We start from the raw sequence: 20,121 nt of genomic DNA, 5'->3' as shown, positions 1-20,121 counted from the left end.
GTCATGATTTATGTTAGAACTGGAAGGAAGCTTAGAGCTCATCTGGCATGTCCCCTCATTTTACATGTAGAACTCTCCATGCTGCTAATGATGAAAAGCAGAAATGAATATTAATCCACAATGAGATTACAGCTTGTGGTTTGGTTTTTTTTGTTTCTTTTTTTAACTTTATTTACTTATTTATTTAGAGAGAGAGAGAGGCAGAGAGGGAGAGCGAGATCCCAAGTAGGCTCTGTGCTGTCAGTGTGGAGCCTGACATGGGGCTCGATCCAACGAACCTTGAGATCATGATCGGAGCTGAAATCAAGAGTCGGATGCTTTGGGGCGCCTGGGTGGCTCAGTCTGTTGAGCGTCCAACTTCGGCTCAGGTCATGATCTCAGGGTTCGTGAGTTCAAGCCCCACATCAGGCTCTGTGCTGACAGCTCAGAGCCTGGAGCCTGCTTCAGATCTGTGTCCCTCTCTCTCTCTCTGCTCCTCCCCTGGTCACGTTCTGTCTCTTTCTCTCTCTCAAAAAAATAAAAATAAAATGTTTAAAAAAAAGAGTCGGATGCTTAACCTACTGAGCCACCCAGGCACCGGTTGTTTCTTGTTTTTATCCTAGAGTCTACTTTTTGTTTGTCCCTGGATATAAGTATTCTTGTGTATGTTTGCAGAATTCTTCACGATACAAGCTGAGTCATTAAGGAGTAGAAAAGCCACTATGTGTGATCCGATTCAGGAGAATGGCTCGGTTTCACCACGCTTATTCCGATGAATTTAAACCAAGTAAGTTTAGTTCAAATTAACTCATCGATAATTTGTCACAAATTCTTGCCTCATATTTACTTCATCTTACGGGAAATAGGACCCTCAACATGAAAAGTTAGAAAGCAATATCAGAGTTCAAATACAAGACACAAAGCAAAGGTACTAGAAGGATATTCAGACATTTTTATGGGCTGAAGAAGGCAATTTTCTTATTTTTAAATAAAGATTTTGGATTAAATTGACCGAGTGGTTTTCTTTTTTAATTTTAGTAAATTTACAGAGTTGTATAACCATTATCCCAATCTTGTTTTAGGATTTTCCCATTACCCTCAACATTTCCCTTGAGCCCATTAGTAGGCAAGTCCTAGCCCTGTGCCCCCACCCCCGCCCCTACCAGGCCCAGGCAAACACTGATCTGTCTTCTATCTCTAGAATGGAGTTGCCTTTCTGAAATTTCATATACACGGAATCATATAAGATACAGTCTTTTGCATCTTGCTTCTTTTATTTAGCATAATTTTTGAGTTTCATCCATATTGTAGCATGTGTCAGTAGTTTGTTTTTATCGCCAAGCACCACTCCATTGTGTGGGTGCATCACATTGTGTTCATGGAGTCAGCAGTTGATGGGCACTAATTTACTTTGTGACTAGTATGAAGAACGCTGCTATGAACATTCACCTGCAAGTGTTTCTGTGGACATATGTTTTCATTTCTCTTGGGTAGATTCCTGGGAGTAGGCTTGCTGGTTTGTATGATAAATTTAATTTTTAAAGAAACTGCCAAACTGTTTTACAAAGTGGCTGTACCATTTTTTATCCTTCCCAGCAGTATATAAGTGTTCTGGTTTCTCCAAGTGACTGGTGATGTACATCCTTTCATGTACTTATTATTTATTTGTGTGTCTTTCTTGGTGAAATGACTATTTATGTCTTTTACTCATTTTTACTTTGTTTAATGTTCTGTTTATTTATTTTGAAAGAGAGAGAGGGAGAGAGAGATCCCAAGCAGGCTCCATGTTGTCAGTACAGAGCTCAATACGGGGCTCGATCTCAAGAACCGTGGGATCATGACCTGAGCTGAGATCACGAGTTGGATGCTTGGGGCGGTTAAGCGTCCGTCTTCGGCTTAGGTCATAATCTCACAGTCTGTGAGTTCAAGCCCCGACTCGGGCTCTGTGCTGACAGCTCAGAGCCTGGAGCCTGCTTTGGATTCTGTGTCTCCCTCTCTCTCTATGCCCCACCCCCACTCCCACTCTCTCTTTCTCCCTCTCTCTCTCTCTCTCTCTCAAAAATAAATGAACATTAAAAAAATTTAAAAACAGAGTTGGACACTGAACTGACTGAGCCACCCATGTGCCTCTATCTTTCATTCAGTTTTTAAATTGACTTGTTTTTATTGAGTTGTAAGAGTTCTTTATGTATTCTGGATAGAAAGAACTAAAAAAATAAATATTTAATTTTTCAACTCTTCTTATGGATTTCGTTAACGAAGGATTTGGGGAAATACTTGGGTTTCGCTTAGGTATGATGACAGTAGAAATTTTCAAGAATGGCTAAACTCATACCTTGGAATGCAAATTATATATAGTTTACCTATAATAGCAGGTATAAATATATACAAAAAAACCCCAGTTCTAACAGATACACAGTAAGGTTCTGTTCTCAACTTCTGATTCTTTATCACAAGGAAGTTAATGAAATCCTTTTATCTGGTATGGCTAAGAAAAGAGTTGTTGTGGTCCAGTTGCAAGACTTCCTTCTTCGCTGCATATTAGCTGAAAATAAGAGGCCAGCCCAGTTGCCTGAAAAGTGGATAATCTCGTTTGGGCATTTCGTGCCATTTGGGGCACATAGTTATACCTTCTATTTGGAAATGACTTCTATATGAGTAGGAGGAATCACCAGGCTTCATTAGTAAAATGGACCCACTCCATTTTCTCAGAGTCTATGGTGAGAACACCATTTGTACACCTTCACACTTTTCAAATTTATTGTGACTTTAAAAAAAATTTTTTATGTTTATTATTTTTGAGAGAGGGAGAGACAGAGTGCAAGCAGGGGAGGGGCAGAGAGAGAGGGAGACACAGTATCCAAAGCAGGCTCCAGGCTCTGAGCTGTCAGCACAGAGCCCGACGCGGGGCTTGAACTCACGAATGGTGAGACCGTGACCTGAGCCGAACGAAGTCAGACACCCAACCAACTGAGCCCTCCGGGTGCCCCTATTGTGACTTATTTGGTGGCCCAGTCTATAGTCTATCCTGTGGAATGTTTCATGTGTACTTTTTTTTTCATATGTACTTTAAAAGAATACTTACCAGGAAACTCTTATGAAGTTGATTCAGACTATAAAGTAGCCTGTGAAATGTACTTTGAATGTTTATGATACCCTTGTGTAAATGAGGCTTCTTTCTATTCTCCTAAGGTAAATTTAACAAGGAGATGCATATTTATGATGCAGATTATTACGAAAGCAAATATTATACTTGCAGAAATCCTTAAAAATGTAGCTGTCAAAATAATTTATTTTTTCCTCTCCCTGGTTTTAATAAACAGTTGAAGGTATGAAAATATTATTTCTTCCTCAAAGCATTCTTCAACATTTGTGTACACAACAGAGGCTTAGTAAGGCCATTCCCATGCCTGAACTAAGCTATTTGACATTTATTTAATTAAAAAATTATTCATTTACTGCACATGGGAAGTAAATGTGGCAGACTATACTGGAAGACAAGGACATAATTATCCAGGATATCAATTTTTATTCTCTGCAGTATGAAGTTGATAATAAGTAAAAGTAGGAAGCACAAAGAGGCAAAGCATAGCATTATGTAATGTTTTGAGGCTTTGTCATGCAGTGTTAAAAAGAAATTTCAGGTTTTCACATGACAAAATTTTGCAAAATATATTTACTTTTGTTCCTTTGAACTTGGAATTGATCATTTTGAGATTTGAACTTGGAATTGATCATTTTCAGATAAAGTCTTGAGATGAGGTGGACATTTTCTAGAGTAATTACAAAAAATAAAATCCATGTTAGGACAACAGAATTCCTTCATTTTGCATAAAGTAAGGAAGACCTCTTTATAAGACTTTGAATTTTTGCCTTTTAATGTTTTAGAAGCTAGATAGTTTAGACTGCTTTATTATTCAATTTATCACTTCTTTAGAAATAACGTTGAAGGTCAGGGAAGAATTACTAAGATTGTTTTCTCCATGTATTTTAAGAGTTTTGCTGGGGTGCCTGGGTAGCTCAGTCTGTTAAGCATTAGACTTTGACTCATGTCATGATCTTGTGGTCCGTGAGTTCCAGCCCTGCATCAGGCTCTCTGCTGTCAGCACAGAGCCCACTTCAGATCCTCTGTCTCCCTCTCTCTCTGCCCTTCCCATGCTCTCTCTCTCTTTCTCTCTCTCTCTCTCTCTCTCTCTCTCAAAATAAATAAACATTTTGGGGTGCCTGGGTGGCTCAGTCATCCAGCTGATGTTTCAGTGTCCAACTTCGGCTCCAGTCATGATCTCGTGGTTTGTGAGTTTGAGCCCCACTTGGGGCGCTACACTGACAGTGCAGAGCCTGCTTCGGATCCTCTGTCTCTGTCTCTCTCTGCCCCTTTCCAATCAATATGCACGCGCGCTCTCTCTCTCCCAAAAATAAATAAACATTGGAGAGAGAGACAGACAGACACAGAGCACCAGCAGGGGACGGGTAGAGACAGAGGGAGACACAGAATCTGAAGCAGGCTCCAGGCTCCGAGCTGTCACCACAGAGCCCGACGCGGGGCTTGAACTCACGAGCTGTGAGATCGTGACCTGGGCCAAAGTCAGATGCTCAACCGACTGAGCCACCCAGGCGCCCCCATAATAAAATCTTTTTTTTTAAAAAAAAAACAAAAATATGGGGCACCTGGGTGGCTCAGTCGGTTGGGCGTCACACTTCGGCCCAGGTCACAATCTCACAGCTCGTGAGTTCGAGCCCCGCGTCGGGCTCTGTGGTGACAGCTCGGAGCCTGGAGCCTGCTTTGGATTCTGTGTCTCCCCTTATCTTTGCTTCTTGAGAACCATGCCCATGCTCTGTCTCTGTTTCTCAATAATAAATAAACGTTAAAAAAATTTAAAAACAAAACTCTTTGTTAAAAAAATTATTTTTAATCTTTATTTACTTTTGAGAGAGAGACAGTGTGTGAGCAGGGGAGGAGCAGAGAGAGAGGGAGACACAGAATCCAAAGCAGGCTCCAGGCTCCGAGCTGGCAGCACAGAGCCCGATGCGGGGCTCAAACTCGTGAACTGTGAGATCATGACCTGAGCCCAAGTCGGATGCTTAACCGACTGAGCCACCCAGGCGCCCCAGCAAAACTCCTTGTTTAAAATAAATATTTATTGGGGTGCCTGGGTGGCTCAGTTGGTTGAGTGTTCAAACTTCAGCTCAGGTCATGATCTTGCAGTTTGTTGGTTTGAGCCCTGTGTCTGGCTCGGTGCTGATAGCTTAGAGCCTGGACCCTGCTTTCGGATCCTGTCTCTGTCTCTCTTTCTCTCTCTCTCCCCCTTCCCCGCTCATGCTCTCTCTCTCAGAAATAAATAAACCTTTAAAATTTTTTTAAAATAAATAAATAATAAAGATTTTATTTTTAAGCAATCTGTATACCCAACATGGGGCTCAAACATACAACCCCAAGATCAAGAGTCACATCCTCTACTGACTGCGCCCCAAGAGTTTTGCTTTTGGAGTTATCTACCACGCTGCGTCTGCCCTTGTTACATCAGCTGGCTTACCATCAAGTTTAGGCTAGCTGCTGCTGCTGCCACTTCAAATGAAATAATCCCTTCTGTTTCTTGATGTTTTCATTCTGACTGCGTCCTTCTCCTTCTTTGGAGATATATTCCTATCGTCCGTGTGCTTTGTCTGGTCTTTATATTCAAAAGGATTTGGACTGTCACTTCTATTGACTTTGCTTGACTTTTGCCTCGTGTGTTGCAAACTTCCAAGATTTATGGTTGACTTAATGACTCAAATTAGCAATTAAATGCAACAAGGATACTTCTTGGGACAGTGTAAAATTAAGAACACATTTGCCAGAGCACCTGACAGCTACAAGAATAGGCATATATTTTGGAAATAATAGTTTCTCAATTTATTGTTTTCTCTCCAAGAATGCGTTGCTGTAGTTCTGGGCTGTCTGTTTTATTCTGTGCAAACGTACTACATGTGGTTACTATTTCTCAGGTTGATCACCTTCTTGAGATTGAAGAACTTTCTGTTTGAGGATTTTCTATGGGATGTTGGTCTAAAGTTCAGCTTCTTCCAGAGTGTATCTGGACTGTGTGCTTGAACCACTCCATGCCTCAGGTGGTATTTGTAATCCTGATTCATCCCTTGCAAGCAGTATATTGATATCAGAGAATGTCTCCCGATAATCATCAATGTTCCGTTTGCTCAGACATACTTGGTTTTTCCAGGAAAGAGAGTCGGCAACTTAGAGCCAGTTGGTACCTGACTAGCTAATGGTGATGTGTTCTTTTCCCTCTGTGTGTCAGTTCCCTAAGGGCTTTGTGACAATCACCCTTAAATGATATTTAAAAAAGACGAATTGTCTTGGAGAAAATGTTTCTGCCTTGAAAGCATCTTATGAGGTTCTTGAAACCTGATTATAAATGAACGCATGAAAGAGATAATTTTATAAAGCAGTTGGATTTTCTCTAAACCAAGTTAGGGATAGATGGTTTGTTCATTGCTTCAGGTATGGTGAGCTGAGTTTTAAGGGCTTTCTATTAAACTCAAATTCCTGGTTATCGGAAGGTAAGGTTATCTTGAAGGTAAGGATTGATTGATCTTCATTTACTACTGATTATTCTTTTATTGAAAAGTTTACAAGGTTCTCTATTTACAGAAGAGTAGAATTAATTTGGAGATTTTCTTTTGAGTCTGATACTCTTGAATTCAACTGAAATACTTTCTCAAAGGATTTAATTTTAAAAACAATACAACAACAGTTACATCTTTGCTTTGAGACTCTTAAGCAAATTCAAGCCATTTAATGATTTTATTTCTTTGTATTAATTGTGGATTTGGTACAAAGCTGAACAAGAGCCAAAGGCCCAACAGAAGTTGGAGACTGAGAGCTAAGATGTGTGATATAGAGATAAAAAGGACATAGATAGCTGAAGGGGTTTTAGTAGGATTGTTAAAAAATAAACTGAGGCATATTGACAATTTTAAGACTTTGAGCAAACATCAGTTGGAATTGGGAAGCACCAAACTGAAAGTGGTTAGGAGCCCTTCGCCAACAGGAGCTTGCGGGGGGTGGGGGGTACTTGTGTAGATCAAAGGAGGAAGCAACATAACAAAGTAAGGAAATTATTGAATGGCTGTACCTCAAAGCCTAGTGGCTGTTTGTGCTTGGTTATCCTTAGTGTTTTGGTTTTATAGGCCTAGATTTTGGTTTCCTTCCGTAGCCTGCCACATTATGACAGCCACCTCAATCTAATGACCTCCTTGTTTCATTAATTTAACAATTTCTCCTTTTGGTCATCCTCTCAGAATGACAGATTGAACATGTCTTGGTATTGGTGGTACTCTTTTTTTTTTTCTTTTTTAACATCTTTTTGACGTAAACTCTACGCCCAACACGGGGCTCAAATCCACGAGCCCGAGATCAAGAGCCACATGCTCCACCGACTAGCCAGCCACGTGGTTCTTGGTATTAATGCTACTTTTTTTATATACAGTTTATTTATTTATCTTGAGAGAGGGGGTCAGGGGCAGAGAGAGAAAGAGAATCCCAAGCAGGCCCTGCGTTATCAGTGTGGAGCCCAACATGGGGCTCAAACTCATGAACTGTGAGATCGTGACCTGAGCCAACATCAAGAGCCTGACAGTTACCTGACTGAGCCACCCAGGCGCCCCAGTATTAGTACTATTCTTAACCACCATCAGAGTTACGTTGTTCTTGTCTCACTGTGAAACTCCTAGGTTATGATGTCAGATCCATGAAAGAAATGTTTTTGCTGTTCATCTCATTAATCATCTTGTTTCTGGTTCTCTAAGCCCAGTGAAACCATCTGATGTACTGCTGATGGCTGTGAACATGCATTTAAGACCTTAGAGAGAAAATAGCATACTAGAGGACTAAAATGATGACTTATTATAAGGATAATACCAAGAAATTGAAGTATACTCCTTACTAGGGCCCCCATGAGCCAAATCAATTGGTATCAGATAAATCAAAGAAGGGACAGCAACCTGCTTTAGCCAAGTGGCTGATGTGTTAATTTATCATATTTGCTGCAACACCAGAGGTGTTGATCCAGGTATTGTGGGAGGTATTTGCTGTGGCACAAGCTCCTCCTTTTTCAGCCAAGAAGTAACCTAAAGCAGTTCTATTATCTGAAACCATCTTAGCAAGAAAGTCCATCTGCTTCTGGGGAGGAACCTCCCTAATCAACTTTAATTTTAGGTCTGCAGCTGGTGTGTGGTTCCAGGAGTCTGGGGGAGCCCTTTTTAATGGGGAGATGTGGACCCAGGGTTCCAGTCCCTGAAGTTTGGCTGTGGTGTCGGCAGTGAGAAGGACCTGGGATGGTTTCTTCCAGGGAGGTTCCAGGGCAGTCTTTGTGCTTAGTGATTCCAAGTCAGAAGGGTGGGAGAAAATGGGAAATGTCAGTCTGGAGAGTTGTAGCCAGACATTTGAGGAAACTAGGAGAGTTCAGGGCCCAGTTCAGGTTACAGACAGACCCAGTGGTTTCCTTGCACCCTTATTATTCCTAAGTAGTTGTAATTACTAATTATGTTGATTAGAATTCTTACCCCTTAGGATCCTTTATTCCTTGTGAAAACTAAGAAGTCAGCGATGTGACTGTCTGTTACACTAGCATTCTATGGATTCGGGAAATTTATAAATACATTTCACAATTTCTAGAAGTACCTTCTTTCTCATAGTAAAATTTTCAGTGTGGCACAAAAGATATTTACTAATAGATCCCAATATATTTAGTTCCTCTGTAAAAGAAAGGCAAAAGTGGATAAACCCATGTTCAGTATTTGCTGTTTTAGTATTTTATCATATTTGGAATGACTAAGATAGTCAGTGAATAACCCTCATTTAGCTTATCTCAGTATAACCTTCAGGTTTCGAGTTACTAAAAAGATTTTGAAAACTATCTTTTTTGACCCCTCAAAATGTATTAATCATTGATAATCATAATATTAACAAAATCTACAGTGTTTTTTTTTTAAGTTTATTTATTTATTTTTGAAAGAGAGAGAGAGAGAGAGAGAGAGCACAGATGGGGTAGGGGCAGAGAGAGAGAGAGGGAGAAAGAATTCCAAGCAGGCTCCACTCGGTCAGTGTCGAGCCCGACGTGGGGCTCGAACCCACACACTGTGAGATCATGACCTGAGCCGAGATCCAGAACTGTACGCTCAACTGACTAAGCCACCCAGGTGCCTCAAATCTATAGTGTTTTTTATGTTCCAAGCACTTTATATTTAATTTTCATATTGAGTCTATGAAATATGTACTATTAGGGGTGCCTGTCTGGCTCAGTGGGTAGAGCATGTGACTCTTGGTCTCAGGGTCATGAGTTTGAGCCCCACGTTGGGTGTAAATAAATAAAAAAGAAATGTGTACCAATATACGTACACACAAATACATGCATGTATACACACACACACACACACACACACATAACCCACAGAGAAACATACATATATAATTGCCAAGAATACATATATGGTAAAACCTTAGCTTTCAAGCATAATTTGTTTTGGAAACATGCTTGTAATCCAAAACACTTGTATATCAAAGTGAATTTCAAGAACCATTGGCCCAGTTGTGATCATGTGACATTCAGTGTCACATACTACTCGTACTGCAAGATATCGCTCATTTATTAAGTTAAAATTTATTAGAAATGTTTTCTTGTCTTGCAGAACACTCACAGAACAAGTTACAATCCAAGGTTTTACTGTATTATTGATAATTATATACATAATTTTACATTTGTTTCATATCTTAAAAATAATTTTTTTCCACCACTAAAGTAATAGAACAGATGAGTTTTGGCAAATAAAAATATATACATAAAACACGTAACAAAATTGTACCACAATTCATACTATAAAAATGGCTTGAGTTCTTCATTTCATTAAGTTTTCTTAATATACTATATGGATTTGTTTGCATTATCTTTTTATTTTTATATTTATTTTTATTTTTATTTTTTTAAGTGTTTATTTTTGAGAGAGAGATTGAGAGAGAGGGAGAGAGGGAGAGAGAGAGAATGAGTGGGGGAGGGGCAGAGAGGGAGGGAGACACAGAATCCGAAGCAGGCTCCAGGCCCTGAGCTGACAGCACAGAGCCCAATGCAGGGCTCGAACTCATGAGCCGCGAGATCATGACCTGAGCCAGAGTCAGCCGCCAAACTGACTGAGCCACCCAGGCACCCCATCTTTCTGTTTTTATTTTTAATTGTACTGTTGGCAGGTAATATTAGTTTCAGGAGTACAACAGTGATTCAACAATAGTAACATTATGACGTGCTCACCACAAGTGTAGTTACGATCTGTTGCCATACAAAATTATCACAATATTACTGGCTATATTTCCTATGCCATGCTTTTCATCCCTGTGTCTTACTTTATAATTGGAAGTTTATACCTTTTAATCTCCTTCACCTGTTTTGCATATCCTCCCACCCCTTGGATTTGGGAAGCTGTTTTTTGGTAGATATATCATTAGGCATAATTATTATTGAAAAGTGCATTTATAAACCTTTATCTTCCTTACATATATTTAGTTTACTTATTCTTAATTATGTTTAAATTACTTATGAAAATTTTATAAGGCATTAAACAGCTAAACATCATTCTTGCTGACATATTCTGTAACAGAACTAAAATGAGCTTATTCACTTTTAGTAAACCTAGGTAGAACAAAAGTATTATATTTAATGCTGATGACTCTAAAGGCGTGCTTATTTTAATTAAACTAACACACTTAAACTAGTTTCTATTTACCAAAGATTATCCTAGATCACTTTGTACTTGAAAACCATTTGAGTTAGTTCCTATATTTCTGAGAGTATAATGATTTATGTAAATACCTTTTTGACTTTAAGCCTATTAAATAAAGCCCTTTACAAATTAATTTTGGCAATATCATCTGGAGGTAGAAAAATATCATATATCTGTAACACACATACATAGACATACACAGAAATCTTATAGCTTTCATTTTTAAAAATTTTAGCCATGAGACCAACAGACACATACAAAGATGCTCAACCTCACCAATCATTAGAGAAATTTGCAAATCAAAACCGTAATGAGATATCACCTAACACCGGTCAGAATGGCTAGTCCCAAAAAGACAAGAAATAACAAACACTGGCAAGGATGTGGAGAAAAGGGAACCCTCATCCTCTGTTGGTGGGAATGTAAATTGGCACAGCTACTCTGGAAAACAGTATGGAGTTTCCATAAAAAACTAAAAATAAGACCTACCATATGGTCCAATAATTTCACTTCTGGGTATTTACCCAACGAAAATGAAAACACTAATTTGAAGAGATACATACACCTCTATGTTTATTGCAGCATTATTTATAATAGCCAAGATATGGAAGCAACCCAAGTATCAATTAAAACATGAATAGGGCGCCCGGCTGGCTCAGTCCATAGAGCATGTGACTCTTGATCTTGGGGTTGTAAGTTTGAGCCCCACATTGGGTGTAGATATTACTTTAAAAAATCTTTTAAAAAATGAATAAAGAAGATATGGTGCATATACACAATGGAATATTACTCAGCCACAAAAAAGAGTAAAATGCTGCCATTTATGGGGCACCTGGGTGGCTCAGTCGGTTGGGTGTCTGACTTCAGGCCAGGTCATGATCCCGTGCTTTGTGGGTTCAAGCCCTGCATCGGACTCTGTGCTGACAACTCGGAGCCTGGAGCCTGCTTCGGATTCTGTGTGTCCCTCTCTCTCTGCCCCTCCCCTGCTTGCACTCTGTCTCTCTGTCTCCCAAAAATAAGTAAACATTAGAAAAAAATACTATCATTTGTGACAATATGGATGGACTTAGAGGGTATTGTGCTAAGGGAAATGTAAGAGAAAGACAAATACCATATGAAATCACTTATATGTGGAATCTAAAAAACAAAACAAAGAAACAATAACAAAACAAAAATAGAAACAGATTCACAAATATAGAGAACAAACTGGTGGTTGGCAGGAGGCAGGGAAGGAAATAGACGAAATAGGTACAGGAGATTAGGGGCTTCCAAGTTATAAAGCTTCCAGTTATAAAATAAATTAGTCATGAGGATAGAAAGTATGGGTACAGAATTTAGTCAATGTAATAACTTTGTATACTGACAGATGGTAACTGCACTTATTGTGGTGAGCATTTCATAATGTTCATAATTGTCATATCACTATGTTGTATACCTGAAATACTATATATCAGCTATACTTAAATTAAAAATACATGGGAGACCTGGGTGGCTCTGTTGGTTGAGCATCTGACTTCAGCTCAGGTCATGATCCCACAGCTTGTGAATTAGAGCCCTGCGTTGGGCTCTGTGCTGACAGCCAGAGCTTGGAACCTGCTTCAGATTCTGTGTCTCCCTCTCTCTCTGCCTCTCCCCCACTTACACTGTGTCTCTTTCTCTCTTGAAAATAAATAAACATTAAAAATTTGTTTTTAAATACAGATAAATTTTGGGGCACCTGGCTGGCTCAGTTGGCAGAGTGTGTGACTCTTGATCTCGGGGTTGTAAGTTCAAGCTCCACGCTGGGTGTAGAAATTACTTAAAAAAAATCTTTAAAAAATACAGAAAAATTTGAAACAATAAAAATAATAAAAGATGAAAAGAGGTGCTATAAAAATGTAAGATAACATTTTAGCAATTAGGTATGATAACGCAGAACTTTATAAAAGAATGGTTGTATATAAATTGTGTTTCTGGCAGATAGAATAAGTTTGCTTGCTCAGGTGGCTAAAGCTTTTACTAATATTTGTGAAAAAGACTTTTAAGGTTTTTCATTTACCTAATTTTCAAATAGCTTCTTTTTTTTTTCAAATTTTTATTTAAATTCTAGTTAGTTAACCTACAGTGCAGTATTGGTTTCAGGATTAGAATTTAGTGATTCATCACTTACAGACAACACCCAATGCTCATCATAACAAGTGTCCTCCTTAATACCCATTACCCATCTAGCCTATCTCCCACCCACCTCCCTCCATCAACCCTCAGTTTGTTCTCTATCTGTATTATTATTATTATTGTTATTAATGTTTATTTTTGAGAGACAGAGTCTGAGTGGGAGAGGGGCAGAGACAGAGGGAGACAGAGAATCCGAAGCAGGCTCCAGGCTCTGAGCTGTCAGCACAGAGCCCAACAGAGGGCTTGAACCCACGAACCACAAGATCATGACCTGAGCTGAAGTGGGACACTTAACCGACTGAGCCACCCAGGCGCCCCTGTTCTCTATCGTTAAGAGTCTCTTATGATTTGTTTCCCTCTCTCTCCCACCTCCCATGTTCATCTGTTTCTTAAATTCCGCATATGAGTGAAATCACATGGTATTTGTCTTTCTCTGACTTATTTCACTTAACATAATACACTCTAGCTCCATCCATGTTGTTACAAATGGCAAGATTTCATTCTTTTTGATGGCTGAGTAATATTCAATTGTGTGTGTGCGCGTGCGCACGCGCACACCACATCTTTTTTTTTTAATGTTTATTTATTTTGAGAGAGAGAGCACATGAGCTGGGGAGGGGGGCAGAGGGAGAGAAAGAGAAAATCCCAAGCAGGCTCCACATTCAGGGTGGAGCCCGACAGGGGACTCCATGTCACAACTGTGAGATCACGACCCAAGGCAGTGTCAAGAGTTGGATGCTTAACCAAGTGAGCCAACTAGGCTCACTGCTATTATACCACATCTTCTTTATCCATTCATCACTTGATAGACATCAAACAGCTTCTTCTTTTTTTCTTTAATTAGAATTATCTTCCTGAAGTTTGCATTTTAAGATGGCTCTGAGTTCCGGGGCACCTGGGTGGCTCAGTGGGTTGAGTGTCTGACTTAAGTTCAGGTCATGATCTCGCAGTTCATGGGTTTGAGCCCTGGGTTGGGTGGGCTCTGTGCTGACGGCTCAGAGCCTGGAGCCTGCTTCAGATTCTGTGTCTCCCTCTCTCTCTGCCCCTCCTCCACTCATGCTCTCTCTCGCTCTCTCTGTCTCTCAGTAAATAAATAAACGTTACAAAAGATGGCTCTGAGTTCCTAGAGAAAACCAGGTAGAACATCTACATCTCAAAGGCACAGAGAAAGGATGTAAGTTTCTCCAAGAAGGGCTTTTGCTGTCTGAATCCAAATCTTTTACAATATCTGCAAGCCTTTGAGATGGATAGAGGGGGATTGGTAGAGAGGATAGGTGGGCTTTGTATTGTTTCTAGAGCTGCATGTCTGTTCTTAGAAAGACTGATACTGTAAGATGAGTACATTTGTTTTTAATTCTTCAAAGAATAAGGTTGCAATCTGAATATGTAGCCCCTGACCCAGCCATGGAAGTACGGAGCCTCCATTTGCTTCTTTGTATCAGGAAGAAGATCTGCAACAAATCAAACCATTTGTATGTTCTAGATTTACAGCTGGGTTTTTTTTTTTTTTTAAATTTTTTTTTTCAACGTTTATTTATTTTTGGGACAGAGAGAGACAGAGCATGAACGGGGGAGGGACAGAGAGAGAGAGGGAGACACAGAATCGGAAACAGGCTCCAGGCTCTGAGCCATCAGCCCAGAGCCCGACGCGGGGCTCGAACTCACGGACCGTGAGATCATGACCTGGCTGAAGTCGGACGCTTAACCGACTGCGCCACCCAGGCGCCCCTACAGCTGGGTTTCTTTACAACACTTTAGTAAATCCTTCCACAGTGCCTTTACAATGCTTTTCTTTCTTCTGGGCAAATAGTTTCGTTTTAGCTTAGGGGAGAAGGCCTAAAAAAAGTTCTTATCAGGCTCTGAATATCAGCTTCCAATTTGGCTCATTTATGACCACAGAGCTACTTAAAAAAATCCTTTTGAGTATCTTGTCAGGTTTCAGCTGGAGCAAACAGTAAATATTTCTGGCAGTATTGAGCCACCCCATGGAGCTAAGAGGGGGTTCTCAAAGAGGTGCAGATGATACTAGTTACCCAAATCCAGAGCCACTGTGAAAAATACCCAATAGAAAGAAAGACCTGGACATTCCCCTGAGAGCCGCAATTGCTGGGGTATCGTAACAGTTGGTGGGACCCTAGCTGCAAATGGAATGCGGTCCGCATTTCTGCCCAGCCTTATCTGGCCACAAATAGGGTGCAACACAGATTTATGTTCAGCCATCTTTTGGGGGCCCCTAATCTGACAGTTGCCTAGCTAAGTTCTCAGGGTACAAAATGAGACAAACAAGAAGGCAATAGTTATCCTTGTTTGAGAAAGGATGGATAACCCATGTTTTTTTTTCTGCGGATCCAAATTTGGAAAGGAAGGGAAAATGTGAAATTTACCTTCTTATCTTGACCAGGCACCACAGACAGTCATCTGGGAGAGCTGACTTTGGTAAGAATTCTTACCTTTTGCTGGCTTCTGCCAGCTTTCCCAGAATGCCTTCTTCATGGCTGCATTGTGAGTGAGGTGTCCCAGCTGGTCTTATCCTGGCCAGCAGAAATTATAGAGGAAGAAGAATAATTTTCCCTCTACTCTTTATAGTGAGTGTCTGGCTGAGACCCCTTGTTATCAGGGCACCTTGTAAATTGATAAGATTATCTAAAATGGTTAAAAGTTTCCCACTGAAGCCAGTATAATTGAAGATTATCTTTGGTAAGGTTAACCTACTTGTTCAGTCTTAAAAGAAAGTTTTATTCACCTGAGGCCTCACGTGGGCACCGGTTCATTTAAGTCAGACCTAGTCTGACCCCAGACCCAGTCCAGTTTTTAAGTCCGATGCAGTCCATTTCCAGCAGTTTTGAACCCAGTCCGGAAGTAGAAATGTTGAAATAAAGTGGGAAAGCTCATAACGCGAAAGCTGTGGAACCCGGATCCAGGATCCGAGTAGGACTTGCTCACCGTCTCCACAGGCGGCAGGAAAGCAGCATGCTCCAGGGGCTCATGTTTGCTTTCCGTGTTTGGTTTCTCATTGCTCTGGAACTGGTAAAAGATAAACTGAGGCATATTAAAACACTGTAGAGTTTATTTGAGCAAAAATCAATTCGAATCGCGCTGCACCAAACTAGAAGTGGTTAGAAGCACTCTTTTCACAGGAGCTCGGGGAGAGATTTTTTGTGAAGAAAAGATGGAAGCAAAGTACGGAAATGATTGATGGGCTGTCACTCTAAGCCTAGGTGGCTGTTTGTGATGGGTTATCCTTAGCGTTTTGATTTTATAACTGTGAGGCATTTAGAGACTTAGATTTTGGTTTGCTTTTGTAGGCCACGGCATTAGAGCCTCCTCAGTTTAACAGCCTCCTTGTTTAATAAGATTTTATGTTTCAGTCTCTCACAAAATATTCATTTATTGGGTCAGTTTCCTATGTCAGCTAATTATACTGTGTGGATTCTCTATGACTACAGCAGTGATGATGTCCTTTCCCAGGTAGTTGGGTTTTTTTTGCCTTGAGTTTTAGAATCACTATTACCTTGGATTTGATAGTTCCTGTTATCCTATAATTTTTTTTTTTTTAAAGTCAACACAAGGGATGGGCTAAATGGGTGATGGGTACTAAGGAGGGCACTTGTTGTTATGAGCACTGGGTATCGTATATAAGTGATGACTCACTAAATTCTACTCCTGAAACCAATACTACACTATATGTTAACTAACTTGGATTTAAATAAAATTAAAAATAAATAAATGAATAATCAATACAAACATGAAAATAAGAAATAAAAATGGTCTTTTAGCCTTATTTTTAGGCCTGGATCAATAGATATGCACCAGGCCAGAATTTGTCTGTCGTTAATTCATTTGCTTTTTTCAGTTTATCTTTTGCACAATAGTATGGGAAGACACACTTGAAATGTGGACATTCCTCCTTGGGATTTGCTATGGAGATAAAACTTGTAAGAACTGAAGCAAGTAAAAAGTGCTTAATACTCTAAGTACAAGAGTATATGAAGTTCCATGGATGTTCTAAGGAGGGGAAGAACGTTTCCACTAGGGTAGCAGTTAAGTAGATGGGGTGGAGGCAGGAGTTTTGAAGATGGTCTTAATGTTGGGTTGGCATTTCAGAATGACCTTACAGAGTAGGTAAGATCTTAAAAAGAGGTTTTGAGGTGGGAAAAGTATTACAGGGAGGAAATAGTATGAAGGAAAGCATTTTGGTCACCAGTGGGACTGATATGAAGACCAAGGGGTTACTTAGACTAATGTGAAAGTGCCAACAAAGAAAGTGCCAGAAACTAAGGTTACACATGAGTTACGCGGAGATCAGGGGAACTTTGGGTGCCAAACTCAAGATTTCTTGCACAGGTATAAACTTTTGAATTTCTACATAGCAGTGGTATACGGGCCCTGAGAATGCACCTCATAGGCTTCCTGCATGGGGCGGGGGGTGGGGGCGGGGGGACAATTGTCCCAGGACCCCAGCCTCCGCCCTCTGGAATCCATTGTAGCTCTTGCCTCCCATGGGCTGCTCCCCAGCAATGACTGAGTGGGGACACTGAAGCATGCTGTTTCAGGAGACAAACTCTTTTGTTGGTTGACCTTGGATTAAGAACTCCCAGACAGCTTTGCTGAAGTTTCCTTAGACAGTAAAGGTGGGTCTGTCAGCTCTCTTAACCTTGCCTGACCCCATCTGTTTTTTCCCTTTGCGTGGCATTTCTATTAACAAAATGCTCATATATTTAATCTTGGCTTGATTCCTGCTCCTGAGATAAAGGACCAGGACTAAATCAAGGTGTTTAAGGGTAGCAACCTGGTTGGAGGTGTAGGACTTGGGAAATTGTCTCGAAGATGTGTTTGTATGGCAAGCACACTGCTTTTATTTAGATCACGTAGATATTTGAAGACCCTTTGATGGAACCGGTGGCAATTATAGAGGTCTGTTAGCAACCCCCTAGGTTACCCTGGGTGTTGGCAGTGGGAGTCACTTAATATTTTTGACTTATTGGGGCACCGTGGTGGGTCAATCAGTTGAGCAACCGACTCTTGGTTTCAGCTCAGGTCATGATCTCAACGGTTCGTGGGATTGAGCCCTGCATCAGGCTCTGTGCTTACAGTGCAGAGCCTACTTGGAATTTGCTCTCTCCCCCTCTCTCTCTGCCCTTCCTCCACTCATGCTTTCTCTCTCTCTCTCTCTCTCTCTCTCTCTCTCTCAGAATGAATAAATAAACATTAAAAAAAACATTTTGACTTACAGGAATGGTGACACAGATTATTTCATAGTTCAGTCATTAACTATCTATTATTACATAATAACACTAATTCTTGCCTCTAGTTCAGCGCTTCTGACTTAGAAAAAAACTAACGTGTTAAGTGTTTGACAAAGACAGCTTAGAAATTATTTTCTCCATTATTTTTTCTCCTTGGTATCCTTTTAATACATTTTGTCAGGAATTATGGCATGGCTGTACAATTTCTTAATTTGTATGTTCTTTCTTTGTATAATTCGTGAAAGAACTCTCGTGGCGGCCAAAAATTACTTTGACTCCATTTAGTATTAATAAAGACATGTGTTAAAGCATGCGCTCTGTTTGCCTGTTACTCAGCTTTGGGTTATGCTTGGTCTTGCATTGAAATAATTCTATGTTAAGGACCTCGCCGTTGGTTGCCTTGGATATCATGGTACTGTCACAACTTTAGGCTGTGACTTTGCTGCAGGTGCTAACAGGAGGAGACAATAGGCTGCCAAGCAGAGGCAGGGAGGGAAAACTGGATTCCCACACATATCGCGGCCTTGGCATGTTGCACACATTGCATGAGTCTGTGAAAATAACTTCTACTGGGAATATGTGCCATAAATAAACAAAGACTGCTCAGAAAGTTAACAAGAATGAAGGAATGAGGGAGGAAGAAGAGAGGAGTCTGGGCGAGGACTGACGGCCCTTGAAGGCCACTGTAGTGGCAGCGCTAAATGGGTGGTCAGACACAGCGGAAGGCCGAGGACGGAGGAAGCCATCTGCGGGACACTAGACCCCACAAGAATAAGCCAAGACCATGAACAGGGTAAGTAGAAGTGAGGGGAAAATGGCCAATTGTTTTTGAGTCGTGTGCACAACTGGAGAATTGGGAGCTTTTGGTTCCTTTAGGGAGAGCTCGCACTTCCTCCCAGTGACAGTGGCGTTATTTAACAAATGCCAAAGCAGCCAGGCCTATTGTCTTTATTTGCAAAGCCATCCTGTCATTCTTTTGTTGCTCTGGGAACTTTATAGAGAATCGGTGCCTCGTTTATCCGTGGAGACTTCCGTTCATCTGCTAATCCCCTAAGAACAAAGCTGCATTCCAGAATTGAAGAGTTTAATGGACATTTTCCATTGACCTTCTCACTCTGATTTTGTTGGCATTCTTAGGTTCTGTTTATAGTAAGATGTGTTTCCTTGGGTAGTAAAATGGACTTTTTCCCTAGTAAATGTCTGTGCCTGTGTAGAAAAATGTGGAAGAAACTTTATTATTCATTGTTACGAGTAGTTTCATAAAGTTAATCATTATTTAAATTTAGTAGAGATAGGAAAAGTCAAAAGAACATCTGTTTGTGACATTTTCAGGAGATGAGTTCTTGCGATGAGTAAAAGGGAGTGGCTTATACTGTTCTTTAAAAATGTATAACACATTTTGTATGAAGAAGATAATCAAAACCAGATATCATTTATCTCATAGGTGGATGGAAAAGAGACCAAGAAAAAAAAATAAGTGGCTTGGTGACCTAACTTTACCCAGAGAATGGAAAATAAAATGCAAGACTCCAAACCCTGCCCTTCTATTTCATCTTCATTTTGGAAAAATACAGGTGAGTATAGTCATTCTGAAAATTGATCTAGGGGCTGTGAAAACAAAGTCTCCAAGACAGCAGTGCAGATGTGAGTCAAAGAAGTTTTTGGTTTCCTTGCAAATATAATTAGAATGGTATTGTTTTCTTATTCATGAATGTGGAAATGTGCGACTTGATTATTTTTTATTTATTCATTTATTTATTTTTAGTTTTTTGAAATTCAAGTTAACATATAGTGTAGTGTTGGTTTCAGGAAAAGAATTGAGTGATTCATCACTTACGTACAACACCCAGTGCTCCTCCCAACAAGCGCCCTCCTTAATGCCCTTCACCTGTCTAGCCGAACCCCCTACCCACCTCTCCTCCAGCAGCCCTCAGTTTGTTCTCTGTATTTAAGAGTCTCTTATGGTTTGCCT

General features: G+C 40.3%; 1 protein-coding gene across 5 annotated transcripts in view; it reads left to right on the top strand.

Moving 5' to 3' along the window:
• Positions 1–20,121, top strand: part of FRMPD4 (FERM and PDZ domain containing 4) — an 843,299-nt gene that overhangs the window by 33,673 nt on the left and 789,505 nt on the right. For all 5 annotated transcript variants that reach the window (XM_053891835.1, XM_053891836.1, XM_019417876.2 and 2 more), the window contains exon 4: positions 19,594–19,723. In XM_053891835.1, coding sequence (XP_053747810.1) covers positions 19,657–19,723 — 67 coding nt within the window. In that variant the 5' untranslated portion in view covers positions 19,594–19,656. The remainder of the gene's footprint in view (positions 1–19,593; positions 19,724–20,121) is intronic.

This window comes from Panthera pardus, unplaced genomic scaffold (assembly GCF_024362965.1).
Source record: "Panthera pardus isolate Hobbes unplaced genomic scaffold, ASM2436296v1 HiC_scaffold_27, whole genome shotgun sequence".
Classification (NCBI taxonomy): Eukaryota; Metazoa; Chordata; class Mammalia; order Carnivora; family Felidae; genus Panthera; species Panthera pardus.
Note: the sequence above shows the minus strand (reverse complement) of the source record. Positions and strands in the feature narration are given on the sequence as shown.